The following is a 17399-nucleotide window of genomic DNA, read 5'->3' as shown; positions in this document are numbered from 1 at the left end:
CACCCGCTTCGCGCAGGTCTGGTCGCCTGTCAATCAAAGTCACGGGGGTGACAAGTTTTTCGTCAAATAGAGCTGAAGTGGAAGCAGGAAGTAACGGCGCCAGGGGTCCTCAATTCGAAAAAAGTCTCCATGTAAATGAACGGGAAGTTTATTTCGTGATCCGTTTGAATTGTGCCATGAGAAAACTTTCTGTCCTCTACCTGTTTAAAACATCACGTTTCATGAAGAGAAATCAACAGTTTGTTGTAAAACTATTGTAAAATAAAATTCAGAAGAGTCCATAACCTGAAAGACTACAGGTGGCGTAGGTGACGTCACCATGGCGACCACATGGCGCCCTTCCTTTCCCGTGTCCGTTGGTGAGGTATTTTTAGTGGGACACCAGATCTGTAGTCGTAGAGCGTCTTCACACTAAATACATTCTTCTGTTGCCGTTTTACAACAAACTGCTGATTTCTCTTCATGAAACGTGATGTTTTAAACAGGTAGAGGACAGAGTTTTTTCTCATGGCACAATTCAAACGGATCACGAAATAAAACTTGGACTCCCGTTTATTTGTATTCCGCTTCGGCACTCTATAGAAGAGACTCTAAGGTGTCACCTGATGTATAATGATCCCTGATTGGGCAAAGCTTAAGCCTGCACCCAGCTGGTTCCTGTGGTTCCCTCTCACCCTAGTGTCACCAAGTAAGCAATACAAGTCTCCACAAAAAGTGTGTTTTTACTGCCCCGGTTTGAATGTAATAATGAAAATAATAATAAAAGACAATATATGAACTATTTCAAATGTCCTTGTTAATTTAAGCCATCACTGGTGGTTGTGGGATGTTTACTTCTGGAGTTATAAAGGAAAATAACAATATAATACAGGCGAAAATAGGTAAATTCCTGTTTGGATGGGTTTTGGACACTAAATACTCATCCCCCTAAATTAAATTTTCAAATGGCATTTTACTTATGTAACTGGTGTTCCTTAAAGCCATCAAGTTTGTTATGAGCCCCACTAGGTTATCTGTTGGAAAAAAAATCTTGCAGTGTGCATTTTAGCCAAATTGGACAATTTTGGACAGGTTTGGCACACTGGAGATCGCCAAGGGACACTGTTTGGAAAAACTCTATAGTGCCTCAGTAGTTTTACATATCAACCTAAAATTTGGTACACATGTGGACAGGGAGTGTGTGAACCACATATGTAAAATTCAACCTGTTTTATAATTAGGATTTTGAAATATCACCTTTTCACCAAAAATTTCAAACTCGTTTTTTTTTTTTTTTTCCAAAAGAAATTGTATTTTCAGAAGCTCAATTTTTTATGGAATAACTCAGATATGGATGTAAAGGGGCAAAGGTTGTCTTTCATTTAAGCCATAAACCATAGTTGTGGGATTAGTACTTCTGTAGTTATAAAGCTTTGATTGCAGTGATACAAAAACAGGCGGAAATTGCCAAAAATGGTCATCAAGTCTTCACGATGCCTTCACTGTCCCCAGGTTCAGCAGCAGAAAGCCTCATCAAGTCTTCACGATGCCTTCACTGTCCCCGGTTCAGCGGCAGAAAGCCTCATCAAGTCTTCACGATGCCTTCACTGTCCCCGGTTCAGCGGCAGAAAGCCTCATCAAGCCTTCACGATGCCTTCACTGTCCCCGGTTCAGCAGCAGAAGGTGAATCCATAGGAAGCAGTTGAACTTCTGCTCCGATGCTGTTTACTCCTGACGATTAAAAACAAGACCAATGAAATATCATGCATAATGATTTATTCTCTATAGAGACGTATATCTCTATAGAGACGTATCACAGGGATCTCTATAGAGAAGGTATAGAGAAGGTATAGAGGCCTATATCTTTATAGAGACGTATAGAGAAGGTATAAAGCAGGGATCTCTATAGAGACGTATATCTCTATAGAGACTTATAGAGAAGGTATAGAGACGTATATCTTTATAGAGATGTATAGAGAAGGTATAGAGACATATATCTCTATAGAGACTTATAGAGAAGGTATAGAGACGTATATCTCTATAGAGACTTATAGAGAAGGTATAGAGACGTATATCTTTATAGAGATGTATAGAGAAGGTATAGAGACGTATATCTCTATAGAGACTTATAGAGAAGGTATAGAGACGTATATCTCTATAGAGACGTATAGAGAAGGTATAGAGCAGGGCTCTCTATAGAGAAGGAATCTCTTCATGTGTCAACCCCCCATTTGTTGCTTCAACTATAGGAATTTACAACCTCGATCAGTCTGAGAAGGTTTTACAGAGTTCATCCTGTTACCTTCACCGTGAACAGCAGGTTCACCACCAGGTACAACTGGTTAACACTGGTTAACACTGGTTAAAGGGATATTCCGGCGTAAGTTTAACCCATGGTCCAACACACCGCAACACAGAGTTAGACCCCCCCTCGAGAGATGAAGTCTGCTAACCGCTAGCTTCTCCAGTTGTAGCAACTTTAGCAATGACCACAACATAACAAACAGCGCAGTCTACGGATCCACTAGCCACCGATCAAAAAGCCACTTACAGCCACAAATAATGCTCAGAACAGCACCAAACGTCATCAACAGTACAAACAGGGTCCCATCCCATAATACGAGGCATCAAACATCTGTTAGCTTAGCCTGGTTTCTATTGAAAAGAGACCAAAACAACTCACCCACTCTGCTCCAGTTATACGCTATGCAGCAACTTTCTGTGTCCAGCATAGAGTCCAGGCACTGACAACACACGTCCGAGGCCGACTGGCAGCACAAACATCTGGTTTCAGCACAAACATCTGGTTTCAGCACAGACATCTGGTTTCAGCACAATCATCTGGTTTCAGTACCAACATCTGGTTTCAGCACAAACATCTGGTTTCAACACAAACATCTGGATTCAGCATAAACATCTGGTTTCAGTACCAACATCTGGTTTCAGCACAAACATCTGGTTTCAACACAAACATCTGGATTCAGCATAAACATCTGGTTTCAGCATAAACATCCTGTTTCAGCACAAACATCTGGTTTCAACACAAACATCTGGTTTCAACACAAACATCTGGTTTCAGCGGCCACCGACAGGCAGTGACCACCACACTGACCATTGATTCCCCAGGTCCAGCACATAGACTCCACCGCAGCTGCCCCTCTTTCACTTTACTCCTCCATTTCCTTCAGCTCGTCTTCAGTAAACTCGGTCTCAAACTGATAGTAGCGCCCATCGAAATGAAACCAGTCGTTGTTGTTCTCAAACTCGATAAACTCAGCCGTGTCCGTGATGTTTCTTTCACTAAATTACAGACAGTCTCTTCCTGCAACGAACGGCGTCCTGATCGCGCGTGTGACATTGCGTCTAATCTCGCGCTTGTTTACATGATTCTCTCCGTTCATTTCCCTGTGAACACTCGATAATAACTTTTATAAACTGAGAGGCAAGATACATAGGAACTTTGTACAAACAGATGTAACGGATGTGCACTCATTCCACCCATAAAAGACGTGCTAACCAACTTGCCAAGCGGTTGTCAACCTCTTGGCGAAGAGGTTAGCAGCTGCGGGAGGTCGTGGGATCAAACCCCACCTAGGGCCGTGAGAAACACAACACAGAGGGCCAGATATGAACATTGGCTACACAGATATCACAGACAGGACCTGGGGGAATCAAGTGGTCAGTGTGGTGGTCACTGTCTGTCTGTGGCCGCTGAAACCAGATGTTTGTGCTGTTGGTGGCCGCTGAAACCAGATGTTTGTGCTGTTGGTGGCCGCTGAAACCAGATGTTTGTGCTGTCGGTGGCCACTGAAACCAGATGTTTGTGCTGCCAGTCGGCTGCTGAAACCAGATGTTTGTGCTGCCAGTCGGCTGCTGAAACCAGATGTTTGTGCTGTCGGTGGCCACTGAAACCAGATGTTTGTGCTGAAACCAGATGTTTGTGCTGAAACCAGATGATTGTGCTGAAACCAGATGTCTGTGCTGAAACCAGATGTCTGTGCTGAAACCAGATGTTTGTGCTGAAACCAGATGATTGTGCTGAAACCAGATGATTGTGCTGAAACCAGATGATTGTGCTGAAACCAGATGTTTGTGCTGAAACCAGATGATTGTGCTGAAACCAGATGTTTGTGCTGTCGGTGGCTGCTGAAACCAGATGTTTGTGCTGCCAGTCGGCTGCTGAAACCAGATGTTTGTGCTGCCAGTCGGCTGCTGAAACCAGATGTTTGTGCTGTCGGTGGCCACTGAAACCAGATGTTTGTGCTGTCGGTGGCCACTGAAACCAGATGTTTGTGCTGAAACCAGATGTTTGTGCTGAAACCAGATGTTTGTGCTGAAACCAGATGTTGGTACTGAAACCAGATGTTTGTGCTGAAACCAGATGTTTGTGCTGCCAGTCGGCCTCAGACGTGTGTTGTCAGTGCCTGGACTCTGTGCTGGACACGGAAAGTTGCTGCATAGCGTATAACTGGAGCAGAGTGGGTGAGTTGTCTTGGTCTCTTTTCAATAGAAACCAGGCTAAGCTAACAGATGTTTGATGCCTCGTATTATGGGATGGCACCCTGTTTGTATTGTTGATGACGTTTGGTGCTGTTCTGAGCATTATTTGTGGCTGTAAGTGGCTTTTTGATCGGTGGCTAGTGGATCCGTATACTGCGCTGTTAGTTATGGTGCTGTCATTGCTAAAGTTGCTACAGCTAGAGAAGCTAGCGGTTAGCAGACTTCATCTCTCGAGGGGGGGTCTAACTCGGTGTTACGGTGCGTTAGACCATGGGTTAAACTTACACCGGAATATCCCTTTAACACTGGTTACAACTGGTTAACACTGGTTAACACTGATCTAACAGACTTTCCCAGAATTAGACTCCATCAAAATGTCCACCACAAGATCACTATGTTGATGTTCCCATGGAAACACATGAACACAGCTGGAATTAAAGGACTGTTCCACATTATTACACCAACCTGTTTTCAAAATAAAGCTCATAAAGACAGGGACCAAATCTTTTATTTTGAAGAGACATAGATTTCCTGTGTGTGTGTTTCAGTGCGGCCGTCTGCTGTTCCAGATGTGAGGTCACAACATCTGTCCATCCTGATGTTCAGCAGCATCTCAGTGTTATTGATTATTGCCTTTATGGTCATCATCACAGTCGCTTACGTATCAGTGAAGAGGTGAGTTCCTGTGTGTCAGTGTGTCATTGTGTTAGTGTGTTATTGTGTCAGTGTGTTAGTGTGTAAAGTGAGTTTGAGTTTTCAGTTTCAGGAAACATCCGGGGGAAGAAGAGACCAGGACAAACACTGGAGGATAAAATAACGACACGTGTAATGTTTAAAGGACATGTACAAATATACAATACATGTGAATTGCAGTTTTTCACATTGTTACATACATTATAATTATTGGTGAATTATTGGTTTCTGATGTTCATGTTATTGAGAAACACCTTATATAACTATAATATATATATATATATATATATATATATATATATATATATATATATATATATATATATATATATATATATATATATATAAACTATAACCCAGGTCACTGATACCAAATGAAGTGAACTTGTGTATTTCAGTGTCCGTGATGCTGTGGTGCGTTCAGGTTCAGCTGGTTGATTCTGTTCTCTGACCAGTGTCATTAACAGCTACAGTGCTAATGTGCTTCATGATTAGCCTATATGATTATACAGTATATCCCCCTCTCCCTTGCCTCAGGAGGTCTTTCACCTCCTACCAGGCCGTTGCCTTAGTAAGAATGTTTTCTTAGCAATTCTTGCCTGGTAAAATAAAGGTTTACTACTACTACATTTGTCTGATGTGTTGTTGATTAAAAAATGTTGCATATTTTATAATCATTTGTTCTGATCAATAACTTTCACATGTGTTAGAGTCAGACCAGTTAGTTATCATGACTGTTAATAATATTAATAATAATAATAATCTGCCTTGAAGCTGCTTTTATCTGAACGTGAAACTTCACCTGAGAACAACTAACACACTGAAACATGAACACCAGTCTAGTCCACATCGGACCAGATCTAATCCTATCAGTCAGATTTATGGTTTTGATTCATTGATGGTGATTGACTGATTTCTCTCTTTTCCTCTGCAACTCAGGACTGACACAATAAACAAACTGTGTTGTTCTGTTTTTCTGTTTCTTTTGTCTGTGCAGCTTCTGTTCTGGTGGAAAGAGATAAAAAATAAGTAAATAAATAAAATGAAATAAAGATTTAAATGGTGTGCTTCTTCTTTTCCTCCTCTTTATTGACAACAACACTTTGCTTCGCACCTCGCCCATGGATGTATTATATTAACGGACTTCGCCCCAGTCAGCGGTGACGTCACCAGCCGTGATGACGTCAGCAGCAGTGTCAGGTGACACAACAGGAAGAGAAGGAGAAGAGCGAGCGGAGCTCGAGCTCCGTCAGAGAAGAGTTTTAATTTGAAGGAATCAGCGCGAAGGAAGGTGAGAAGGAAACAACAGGCTCATCACGCAGAGATACAGACTATTAACAGACTGATATCAGGCTAATAGCAGGTTAATAACAGAGAGACAGGCTGCTAACAAAGAGACAGGCTGCTAACAGGCTGCTAACACAGAGACAGGCTGCTAACACAGAGACAGGCTGCTAACAGGCTGCTAACACAGAGACAGACTGCTAACAGGCTGCTAACACAGAGACAGACTGCTAACAGGCTGCTAACACAGAGACAGGCTGCTAACAGACTGCTAACACAGAGACAGACTGCTAACAGGCTGCTAACACAGAGACAGACTGCTAACACAGAGACAGGCTGCTAACAGGCTGCTAACACAGAGACAGGCTGCTAACACAGAGACAAGCTGCTAACAGGCTGCTAACAGGCTGCTAACACAGAGACAGGCTGCTAACACAGAGACAGGCTGCTAACACAGAGACAGGCTGCTAACAGGCTGCTAACAGGCTGCTAACACAGAGACAGGCTGCTAACAGGCTGCTAACAGGCTGCTAGGCTGCTAACACAGACTGCTTACAGACTAATAGCAGGTTAATAACAGAGGGACAGGCTGCTAACACAGAGATACAGACTGCTAACAGGCTGCTAGGCTGCTAACACAGAGATACAGCCTGATAACAGACTGATATCAGGCTAATAGCAGGTTAATAACAGAGGGACAGGCTGCTAACAGGCTGCTAACACAGAGAGACAGGCTGCTAACACAGAGATACAGACTGCTAACAGGCTGCTAGGCTGCTAACACAGAGATACAGCCTGATAACAGACTGATATCAGGCTAATAGCAGGTTAATAACAGAGGGACAGGCTGCTAACAGGCTGCTAACACAGAGACAGGCTGCTAACAGGCTGCTAACAGGCTGATAACAGACTGATAACAGACTAATAGCAGGTTAATAACAGAGAGACAGGCTGCTAACAGGCTGCTAGGCTGCTAACACAGAGACAGGCTGCTAACAGGCTGCTAACAGGCTGCTAACAGGCTGCTAACAGACTGATAACAGACTGATAACAGACTAATAGCAGGTTAATAACAGAGGGACAGGCTGCTAACAGGCTGCTAACACAGAGACAGGCTGCTAACAGGCTGCTAACACAGAGACAGGCTGCTAACAGGCTGCTAACACAGAGACAGGCTGCTAACACAGAGACAGGCTGCTAACAGGCTGCTAACACAGAGACAGACTGCTAACAGGCTGCTAACACAGAGACAGGCTGCTAACAGGCTGCTAACACAGAGACAGGCTGCTAACAGGCTGCTAACAGGCTGCTAACACAGAGACAGACTGCTAACAGGCTGCTAACACAGAGACAGACTGCTAACAGGCTGCTAACACAGAGACAGACTGCTAACAGGCTGCTAACACAGAGACAGGCTGCTAACAGGCTGCTAACACAGAGACAGGCTGCTAACAGGCTGCTAACACAGAGACAGGCTGCTAACAGGCTGCTAACACAGAGACAGACTGCTAACACAGAGACAGACTGCTAACAGGCTGCTAACAGGCTGCTAACAGGCTGCTAACACAGAGACAGGCTGCTAACACAGAGACAGACTGCTAACAGGCTGCTAACACAGAGACAGGCTGCTAACACAGAGACAGACTGCTAACAGGCTGCTAACACAGAGACAGGCTGCTAACAGGCTGCTAACACAGAGACAGGCTGCTAACACAGAGACAGACTGCTAACAGGCTGCTAACACAGAGACAGGCTGCTAACAGGCTGCTAACACAGAGACAGGCTGCTAACAGGCTGCTAACAGGCTGCTAACACAGAGACAGGCTGCTAACAGACTGCTAACACAGAGACAGACTGCTAACACAGAGACAGACTGCTAACAGGCTGCTAACACAGAGACAGGCTGCTAACAGGCTGCTAACACAGAGACAGGCTGCTAACAGGCTGCTAACAGGCTGCTAACACAGAGACAGGCTGCTAACAGGCTGCTAACACAGAGACAGACTGCTAACAGGCTGCTAACACAGAGACAGGCTGCTAACACAGAGACAGACTGCTAACAGGCTGCTAACACAGAGACAGGCTGCTAACAGACTGCTAACACAGAGACAGGCTGCTAACAGGCTGCTAACACAGAGACAGGCTGCTAACACAGAGACAGGCTGCTAACACAGAGACAGGCTGCTAACACAGAGACAGGCTGCTAACACAGAGACAGGCTGCTAACACAGAGACAGGCTGCTAACAGGCTGCTAACACAGAGACAGACTGCTAACAGGCTGCTAACACAGAGACAGACTGCTAACAGGCTGCTAACACAGAGACAGGCTGCTAACAGGCTGCTAACACAGAGACAGGCTGCTAACAGGCTGCTAACACAGAGACAGACTGCTAACAGGCTGCTAACACAGAGACAGGCTGCTAACAGGCTGCTAACACAGAGACAGGCTGCTAACACAGAGACAGGCTGCTAACAGGCTGCTAACACAGAGACAGGCTGCTAACACAGAGACAGACTGCTAACAGATTATAATAGACTAATAGATAATTGATTATAGATTGGTTTCTGTTGCAGTATGGAGGATGTTATTGATTATAAACTGGTTTCTGTTGCAGTATGGAGGATGTTATTGATTATAAACTGGTTTCTGTTGCAGTATGGAGGATGTTATTGATTATAAACTGGTTTCTGTTGCAGTATGGAGGATGTTATTGATTATAAACTGGTTTCTGTTGCAGTATGGAGGATGTTATTGATTATAGATGGTTTCAGGATGTTATTGATTATAGATTGGTTTCTGTTGCAGTATGGAGGATGTTATTGATTATAGATTAGTTTCTGTTGCAGTATGGAGGATGTTATTGATTATAGATTAGTTTCTGTTGCAGTATGGAGGATGTTATTGATTATAAACTGGTTTCTGTTGCAGTGTGGAGGATGTTATTGATTATAGATTAGTTTCTGTTGCAGTATGGAGGATGTTATTGATTATAAACTGGTTTCTGTTGCAGTATGGAGGATGTTATTGATTATAAACTGGTTTCTGTTGCAGTATGGAGGATGTTATTGATTATAGATGGTTTCAGGATGTTATTGATTATAGATTGGTTTCTGTTGCAGTATGGAGGATGTTATTGATTATAGATTAGTTTCTGTTGCAGTATGGAGGATGTTATTGATTATAGATTAGTTTCTGTTGCAGTATGGAGGATGTTATTGATTATAAACTGGTTTCTGTTGCAGTGTGGAGGATGTTATTGATTATAGATTAGTTTCTGTTGCAGTATGGAGGATGTTATTGATTATAAACTGGTTTCTGTTGCAGTATGGAGGATGTTATTGATTATAAACTGGTTTCTGTTGCAGTATGGAGGATGTTATTGATTATAGATTGGTTTCTGTTGCAGTATGGAGGATGTTATTGATTATAGATTGGTTTCTGTTGCAGTATGGAGGATGTTATTGATTATAGATTGGTTTCTGTTGCAGTATGGAGGATGTTATTGATTATAGATTGGTTTCTGTTGCAGTATGGAGGATGTTATTGATTATAAACTGGTTTCTGTTGCAGAATGGAGGATGTTATTGATTATAAACTGGTTTCTGTTGCAGTATGGAGGATGTTATTGATTATAGATTGGTTTCTGTTGCAGTATGGAGGATGTTATTGATTATAAACTGGTTTCTGTTGCAGTATGGAGGATGTTATTGATTATAGATTGGTTTCTGTTGCAGTATGGAGGATGTTATTGATTATAGATTGGTTTCAGGATGTTATTGATTATAAACTGGTTTCTGTTGCAGAATGGAGGATGTTATTGATTATAAACTGGTTTCTGTTGCAGTATGGAGGATGTTATTGATTATAGATTGGTTTCTGTTGCAGTATGGAGGATGTTATTGATTATAGATGGTTTCAGGATGTTATTGATTATAGATGGTTTCAGGATGTTATTGATTATAAACTGGTTTCTGTTGCAGTATGGAGGATGTTATTGATTATAAACTGGTTTCTGTTGCAGAATGGAGGATGATGAACTTCCGTCAGAGGATCGGTTGGGTGGGCGTGGCTCTCTACCTGCTGCTCAGCGTCGCGGCGGTCTACTACGTGTTTGAGGTGCACACGCGCAGCTTGGAGCGCGTGCAGAGCGGCGGCGGCCCCTCGGCCCCGCCCCCGGCCGTCAGCTGGTCCTACGTGATGTCACTTCCTGTCTGGATGTGGGCGTCGGCCTTCCTGCTGCCGTACCTGCAGCTCTTCCTCTTCCTGTTCTCCTGCACCAGGGCCGACCCGCGCGCCGTCGGCTACGGCATCCTGCCTGTCTGCATCGCTCTGCTCTGCAGCCGCCGCCACGCCCCGCCGGCCAATCACAGGCCAGCGTCCGTCATCAACACGTAGAGACGGACCAATCACAGAGCAGCGTCTGTCATCAACACGTAGAGACGGACCAATCACAGAGCAGCGTCCGTCATCAACACCTAGAGACGGACCAATCACAGAGCAGCGTCTGTCATCAACACCTAGAGACGGACCAATCACAGAGCAGCGTCTGTCATCAACACGTAGAGACGGACCAATCACAGAGGCTGCGATGACGAGACCGTCTGTGATGTCACTTCCTGTGTGCCTTTTGAACAGTGGGATGTAAACCCTCTGCTCTGTCTGCCAGGTGTCAGGTGTCAGGTGTCAGGTCTGCCCTCACTGTGGACTGACAGGCAAGGCAATTTAGGACCGGAGCTCGGCCCCGAGCGTCGTCTGCCAGGACCGGAGCTCGGCCCCGAGCGTCGCCTGACAGGACCGGAGCCCCGAGCGTCGCCTGACAGGACCGGAGCTCGGCCCCGAGCGTCGTCTGTCAGGACCGGAGCTCTGCCCCGAGCGTCGTCTGACAGGACCGGAGCTCTGCCCCGAGCGTCGTCTGACAGGACCGGAGCCCCGAGCGTCGTCTGCCAGGACCGGAGCTCGGCCCCGAGCGTCGTCTGACAGGACCGGAGCTCTGCCCCGAGCGTCGTCTGACAGGACCGGAGCTCTGCCCCGAGCGTCGTCTGACAGGACCGGAGCTCGGCCCCGAGCGTCGTCTGTCAGGACCGGAGCTCTGCCCCGAGCGTCGTCTGACAGGACCGGAGCCCCGAGCGTCGCCTGACAGGACCGGAGCCCCGAGCGTCGCCTGACAGGACCGGAGCCCCGAGCGTCGCCTGACAGGACCGGCGGCGCCCTGAACGTGGTTTTGCAGCCGCCACCTCCTCCTGTTGCGTCACTGACGCGTTAAACAGTCTTGAGCTGTGATTGGCTGGAGGATGTTAAACATGGTGACAGCAGCACCTCCAGCACTCGCACGCTACTTAACGACTTGCCTGAAGCATCAGTTCTGTTGTCACGGTTACCACAGTTTAATGTTTGGAACAGAGGTCACCTGAGAGCTGCCAGCCAATCACTGAACAGTATTTATTACGTATGACACACTGGTTACACAAAGAAAAAAGACAAATTACAAACTGTTTTTCATCTTGTTCATGTTGAAATAAAAGAAACGTTTTACAGAAAATGAGTTGTTTCTGACATGTTGAGAAATTCTGTAACTGAACTGAAAACTGGTTGAAACTGGTTTTTGATTCGTTGTTCCAGTCGGAGATGAAGGCTGTGTTGTAAATCTCCTCCTATCACGGATGTAGTTCACTAACTATATAGTGTGTTCAACATGTTGTAGTGTTGTTCGAATTCTCCGCCATTAATTTCATCCACTATGTAGTGGACGACAAAACACCCACAATGCACCGCAAAACTGAGTGAACAAGCGATGTGCACTACTTTCTACTCCCGTATCCCACAATGCAATGCGGTCGTGTTTTACCAGAGAAGAAGAGCAGCAAGCTAATTAGCATGTTAGCTAGGATTTATTTAGGTTATTTAGCAGTAAACTCTTGGCTCCGTTTGCCTGAGCAGCAGGAGTTGGGCAGCAGCATCCCATAATAACAGGCAGCATTAAATCAATCTAATAAAGAAACTGTAGTAGAATATGGAGGAAATACGATCCGACGAGCTAAGTCAAAGATATTCAATAAATGGAAAGATATTCCATGAACGGCTGCTCCAATGATATGAAATGGTTTCACTTCCTGTCTCTCTAAATGGGCGTGGCCAACCGTCAGTTTCACTTTCTGTCTCTCTAAGTGGGCGTGGCCAACCGTCAGTTTCACTTCCTGTCTCTCTAAATGGGCGCGGCCAACCGTCAGTTTCACTTCCTGTCTCTCTAAATGGGCGTGGCCAACCGTCAGTTTCACTTCCTGTCTCTAAATGGGCGTGGCCAACCGTCAGTTTCACTTCCTGTCTCTCTAAGTGGGCGTGGCCAACCGTCAGTTTCACTTCCTGTCTCTCTAAGTGGGCGTGGCCAACCGTCAGTTTCACTTCCTGTCTCTCTAAGTGGGCGTGGCCAACCCTCAGTTTCACTTCCTGTCTCTCTAAGTGGGCGTGGCCAACCGTCAGTTTCACTTCCTGTCTCTAAATGGGCGTGGCCAACCGTCAGTTTCACTTCCTGTCTCTCTAAGTGGGCGTGGCCAACCGTCAGTTTCACGTCCTGTCTCTCTAAGTGGGCGTGGCCAACCGTCAGTTTCACGTCCTGTCTCTCTAAGTGGGCGTGGCCAACCGTCAGTTTCACTTCCTGTCTCTCTAAATGGGCGTGGCCAACCGTCAGTTTCACTTCCTGTCTCTCTAAATGGGCGTGGCCAACCGTCAGTTTCACTTCCTGTCTCTCTAAGTGGGCGTGGCCAACCGTCACCACCTCGTCTGTGAACGTGTGTGTGGATTTATACAATTTGTAGGTAGATGAAAGTGAGATATTTATATTTTCTTATGATAACATTAAATATTTACACTACTAACAGTCATATTTAGCATGATGAAAATAATTTAAATCATTTTCACGGGAGTTCGCGGGCGTTTGTTTGACGTTGCCATGGAGATCTGTGTGTCGTAGAGACAGAGACAGGTCTGGAACAAAGTGGATTTTCTCCTGATGTGTCCGTCTGAAAGTTGTCATTTTGGTGTCAAACTGTTCAGAAGAGATGTGGCTTGTGAAAAATGAGTCCAAAATTTGCTTCAGTGACCGTGGGGAGAAAGGACAGACCATAATCGGTGTTCACATTAAATTGTCCCATAGGAATCAATACACTCCAAGCTGCCTCTGGTCTCCCTAAAGGGGCGTGGCCGTGCAGAAGCCTAGTGACATCATACAGGAAGCTGACTCCTCATGAAAGGTCTTGGTTTATAAACCGTCTTTGGCTAAGCTAATAGCCACAGCTAACGAGCTAAGCTAATAGCCACAGCTAACGAGCTAAGCTAATAGCCACAGCTAACGAGCTAAGCTAATAGCCACAGCTAACGAGCTAAGCTAATAGCCACAGCTCACGGTCGGGACACACAACAGTAGTCGACCAAACCAAACTTCAGATATTTCAACAGTTTATTGTAGAGTAACACAACCACACAGAATCACATCCTCTAATGTTCCTGCCAGGTTCTGGTTTTATTATTTTATTTTGATGTGTCCGGTTTGTTTCATACGTCCATGGTTTGTTTACATGATTCTCGGCGCGTCTGCTTCCGTCACAGCAGTAGGCTAACAAGCTAACACGCTAACACCTGGAGCATCAGCTGACGCAACCACGTCCAGAAAATGACAGTGTAGCGTCTGAATTCTCCTCCCGTCGTTCCTACATCTACATGATGTGGTGGAGAGGGAGGGAGTGATTTACAACACGAAGTTTCCACCAAGAACTGATCCAAAGTCACATTTCACTTTGAGTCTGTGATGTCATCCTACAGCTGTGATGTCATCCTACAGCTGTGATGTCATCCTACAGCTGTGATGTCATCCTCAGGTGATGACGTCACAACTGTGATGTCATCAGGTGTCTCAGCTTCTGAGTCTTTTAGCTGGAGGTGTTTCAGGCTTCAGAGGATCCTCCGTCTCCTCGTCTTCATCACCGTCCTCTTCATCACCGTCGTCTTCATCACCGTCCTCGCGCTCCTCAGCTGCAGCAGAGACAACAGGTAAACAGGTGAAACAGGTAACCAAGGTAACAGCTGCAGCAGAGACAACAGGTAAACAGGTAACCAAGGTAACAGCTGCAGCAGAGACAACAGGTGAAACAGGTAACCAAGGTAACAGCTGCAGCAGAGACAACAGGTAAACAGGTGAACAGGTAACCAAGGTAACAGCTGCTGTTCAGGCTCAAATGAGTTTAAGGTCCAAACTATGACTGTGCAGGTTGTCATGGTGACCTGCACTGTAACATTAGATCTGTGGGCATAGTAACCGTCACCATGACAACCTCAGTTCCAGCTGCAGGTTTCTCTCCATCACATAGTCAGTATAAATATATATAAATATATATAAATATATATCCATGATGTGTTCCTCATAGATCCCTAGGCTAGTACTAACCCTCTACACTATGACAAACACATGGATATATAAACATAGATATATGTAAACATAGATATATAAACATATAAACATAGATATATGTAAACAATAGATATGTAAACATAGATATATGTAAACAATAGATATATGTAAACAATAGATATATGTAAACAATAGATATATAAACATAGATATATGTAAACAATAGGTATGTAAACATAGATAAATAAACATAGATATATGTGGGCGATTCCACCAAAAGAGTGCCATTTCTGTCCCCAGCATATTAAATGTATAAAAACATGTAATAATATAATATAAATTGCATTTAATTAATAAACAAAGCACCATACACATGAATCACTGTAGAAATTAAAGATATATAATTTTTAATTACTATAAAAAGGCTTTCAAAGCACTGAAACATAGCCTTTGTTGCATGTCCCCAGAGCCAAACGCTATAGTTTACCACAATGCATTATGAATAAAATCCTTCTAAAATCTCATTTTTTTTGCATATTAGTGTGACTTTATATTATATCTACACTTATATAACATTTTTTAAATTAAAACCTAATTATATTTTGGTTAAAATTCACATTTTAGTCCCGTCCCCAGGTTTTCACTCAGTGCTGTTACCCGGACACATTCTACACTCTAAAAGTTTTGGAACATTCCACCAGTGACATGTTCTGCTGGAAGTGACATCATTAAGGTCCTTTGAAAGTCATGGGAAGACCAAAATTAAATTCTGTAATTTATTTTTCCTGAAATTGAATGATATTGTAGCTATGTCAGGGTCCGTCACTCTTAAAACTCATTCCTGTTACCTAAATTATCTCTAGACAGTGTTTGTTGATATCAAAAGTAAAATATTCAGTTAAATCCTAAGAATGTGCTCTGTGTGCTCCAGCTATTAGTATAGATGCTATTTGGCTAGATTTCATACAATTGCTGATTTTATGCTAAAAACTCATTGCTGTTACCCTCATTGCTGTTACTTTTTCTTCAAAAATGCAATGATAAAAGCAGCAATAAATTAAATAAAGTAGCCTGAGATTGACCACTACTCATTTTGAATGAGTAAATGTGTATATTAAAAAATTCTATACTGAAATGGAATGAAAAATGAAGTTTAATTTTTAAGAGTTACAATGAGCAAATGGCACTCTTTTGGCGGAATGACCCATGTAAACAATAGATATAAACATAGATATATGTAAACAATAGATATGTAAACATAGATATATGTAAACAATAGATATATAAACATAGATATATGTAAACAATAGGTATGTAAACAAACAGTGTCTGTGAGAAACACATGCTGATGCTAACACATTAGCAGCGGATGCTAACTCACCTCCGTGGGCTTTTTCCCGCTGCACGAGCTCCGTGAGGAGCCGCGAGACGCTCGCGTTGAGCTCGCGGACCCCGTGGATCAGTGACGTCATGTTGTTTTGGACCTGCACGCGGGTTTTCTGTCTCGTTCCGTCCCGGAGCTTCAGCTCCGCCGAGACCGTCACGGCCGCCATCTTTCATCTGCTGCCTCACGTCATCACGTCATCACGCACCCTACGTAAAGTGACGCGTCAGGTCTGACCAATCGGTCAGTTCGAGGATGATACGGTTGCTATGGCAGCAGCGACAGAGCTGCTGGTGTTTTAGCACGTGAATGCGTCACGACGTGGTTACGTTTCCTCTCTGGCTGGTCCGTGGATGTATTATGGGATGTATTATGGGATGTATTGAGCTGTATTGATCCGTGGCTCTGCTGTTGATTGATCCGGTCTCTCCTCGTGACCTCTGACCTCAGACTGCCGCCAAATACGACCCGCGGAAGCGACCCGGAAGTTGTCATCAGTTAGCAGCTAGCAGCTAGCAGCTAGCAGCACAGCTCCGCACTGAGCCGCAGCTCGTTATTGATCAGTATTGATCATTGATCAGTTGTATTGATCATTGATCAGTTCTCCGGTCGCTGAGCGGCGGCTTCTGCCCGCGCGACGTGTCCGTCCTCACTTCCGGTTCGGTCCAGTTCGACTCGGTGAGTTTCTGTTGTTTTTAGCGCCGTTAGCATTAGCATTAGCATTAGCATTAGCATTAGCATTAGCATTAGCACGCAGTGAAAACAGCTAACTGATCAGACTGATCGATGCCTGGTCACCATGGTAACCTCAGGTCTAACTGTCGTCAGGGTTACGGTAACGGTTCACCTGTCACCAGGTTAAATCACCATGGTAACATGCTGAAGTCCTCTGGTCTGTTTTATTCATTTATTTTACTGTTGACAAATATAATACAGACATATTATGGGGTGGTGGGTTAGGTCATCAGTGACGTCATCAGTGGTGTTGATCAGCAGATCTAACACACAGGACCTACAGGTTACCATGACAACCAGTGTCAGGTTGAGTTGATAGGAAAACTAACGTGTGTGTGTGTGTGTGTGTGTGTGTGTCTGTGTGTGTGTGTGTGCGTGCAGCAGCATCAGTGTGTGTGTGTGTGTGTGTGTGAGTGTGTGT

General features: G+C 44.4%; 2 protein-coding genes and 1 long non-coding RNA gene across 4 annotated transcripts; 2 read left to right on the top strand and 1 right to left on the bottom strand.

The window, feature by feature from the left end:
- Window positions 1–1365: 1365 nt before the first annotated feature.
- On the top strand, window positions 1366–5477 carry LOC311007936. Its single transcript, XR_014596446.1, has 3 exons — window positions 1366–1662; window positions 5028–5154; window positions 5240–5477. It is a non-coding gene; the product is annotated as an uncharacterized lncRNA (long non-coding RNA).
- Window positions 5478–6378: 901 nt separating this feature from the next.
- On the top strand, window positions 6379–11140 carry tmem251 (transmembrane protein 251). The gene is made up of 2 exons (XM_084000518.1): window positions 6379–6463; window positions 10480–11140. Exon 2 carries the CDS (start codon window positions 10488–10490, stop codon window positions 10851–10853), a length of 366 nt encoding a protein of 121 aa, XP_083856644.1. The 5' UTR covers window positions 6379–6463; window positions 10480–10487; the 3' UTR covers window positions 10854–11140.
- A 2811-nt stretch (window positions 11141–13951) lies between these two features.
- On the bottom strand, window positions 13952–16428 carry LOC311007894 (uncharacterized protein; the record flags this gene model as incomplete). 2 transcript variants are annotated; one of them, XM_084001284.1, is made up of 3 exons in its annotated part: window positions 16241–16428; window positions 14327–14483; window positions 13952–14288 (listed from the first exon to the last, which is right to left on the bottom strand). In XM_084001284.1, exons 1-2 carry the CDS (start codon window positions 16410–16412, stop codon window positions 14365–14367), a joined length of 291 nt encoding a protein of 96 aa, XP_083857410.1. In that variant the 5' UTR covers window positions 16413–16428. The 2 variants fall into 2 exon arrangements, with proteins under 2 accessions (XP_083857410.1, XP_083857409.1); XM_084001283.1 differs by lacking the exon at window positions 13952–14288 and having other exon boundaries at window positions 14365–14534; window positions 16241–16422.
- Window positions 16429–17399: the final 971 nt, after the last annotated feature.

Source organism: Trachurus trachurus (assembly GCF_905171665.1).
Source record: "Trachurus trachurus genome assembly, chromosome: 24".
Taxonomy (NCBI): Eukaryota; Metazoa; Chordata; class Actinopteri; order Carangiformes; family Carangidae; genus Trachurus; species Trachurus trachurus.
The sequence above is the reverse complement of the archived record's forward strand: the minus strand, read 5'-3'. Positions and strand labels throughout refer to the sequence as shown.

Coding starts and splice junctions, on each gene's coding strand:
- tmem251 (XM_084000518.1), top strand. CDS start 10,488: ATGATGAACTTCCGTCAGAGGATCGGTTGGGTGGGCGTGGCTCTCTAC.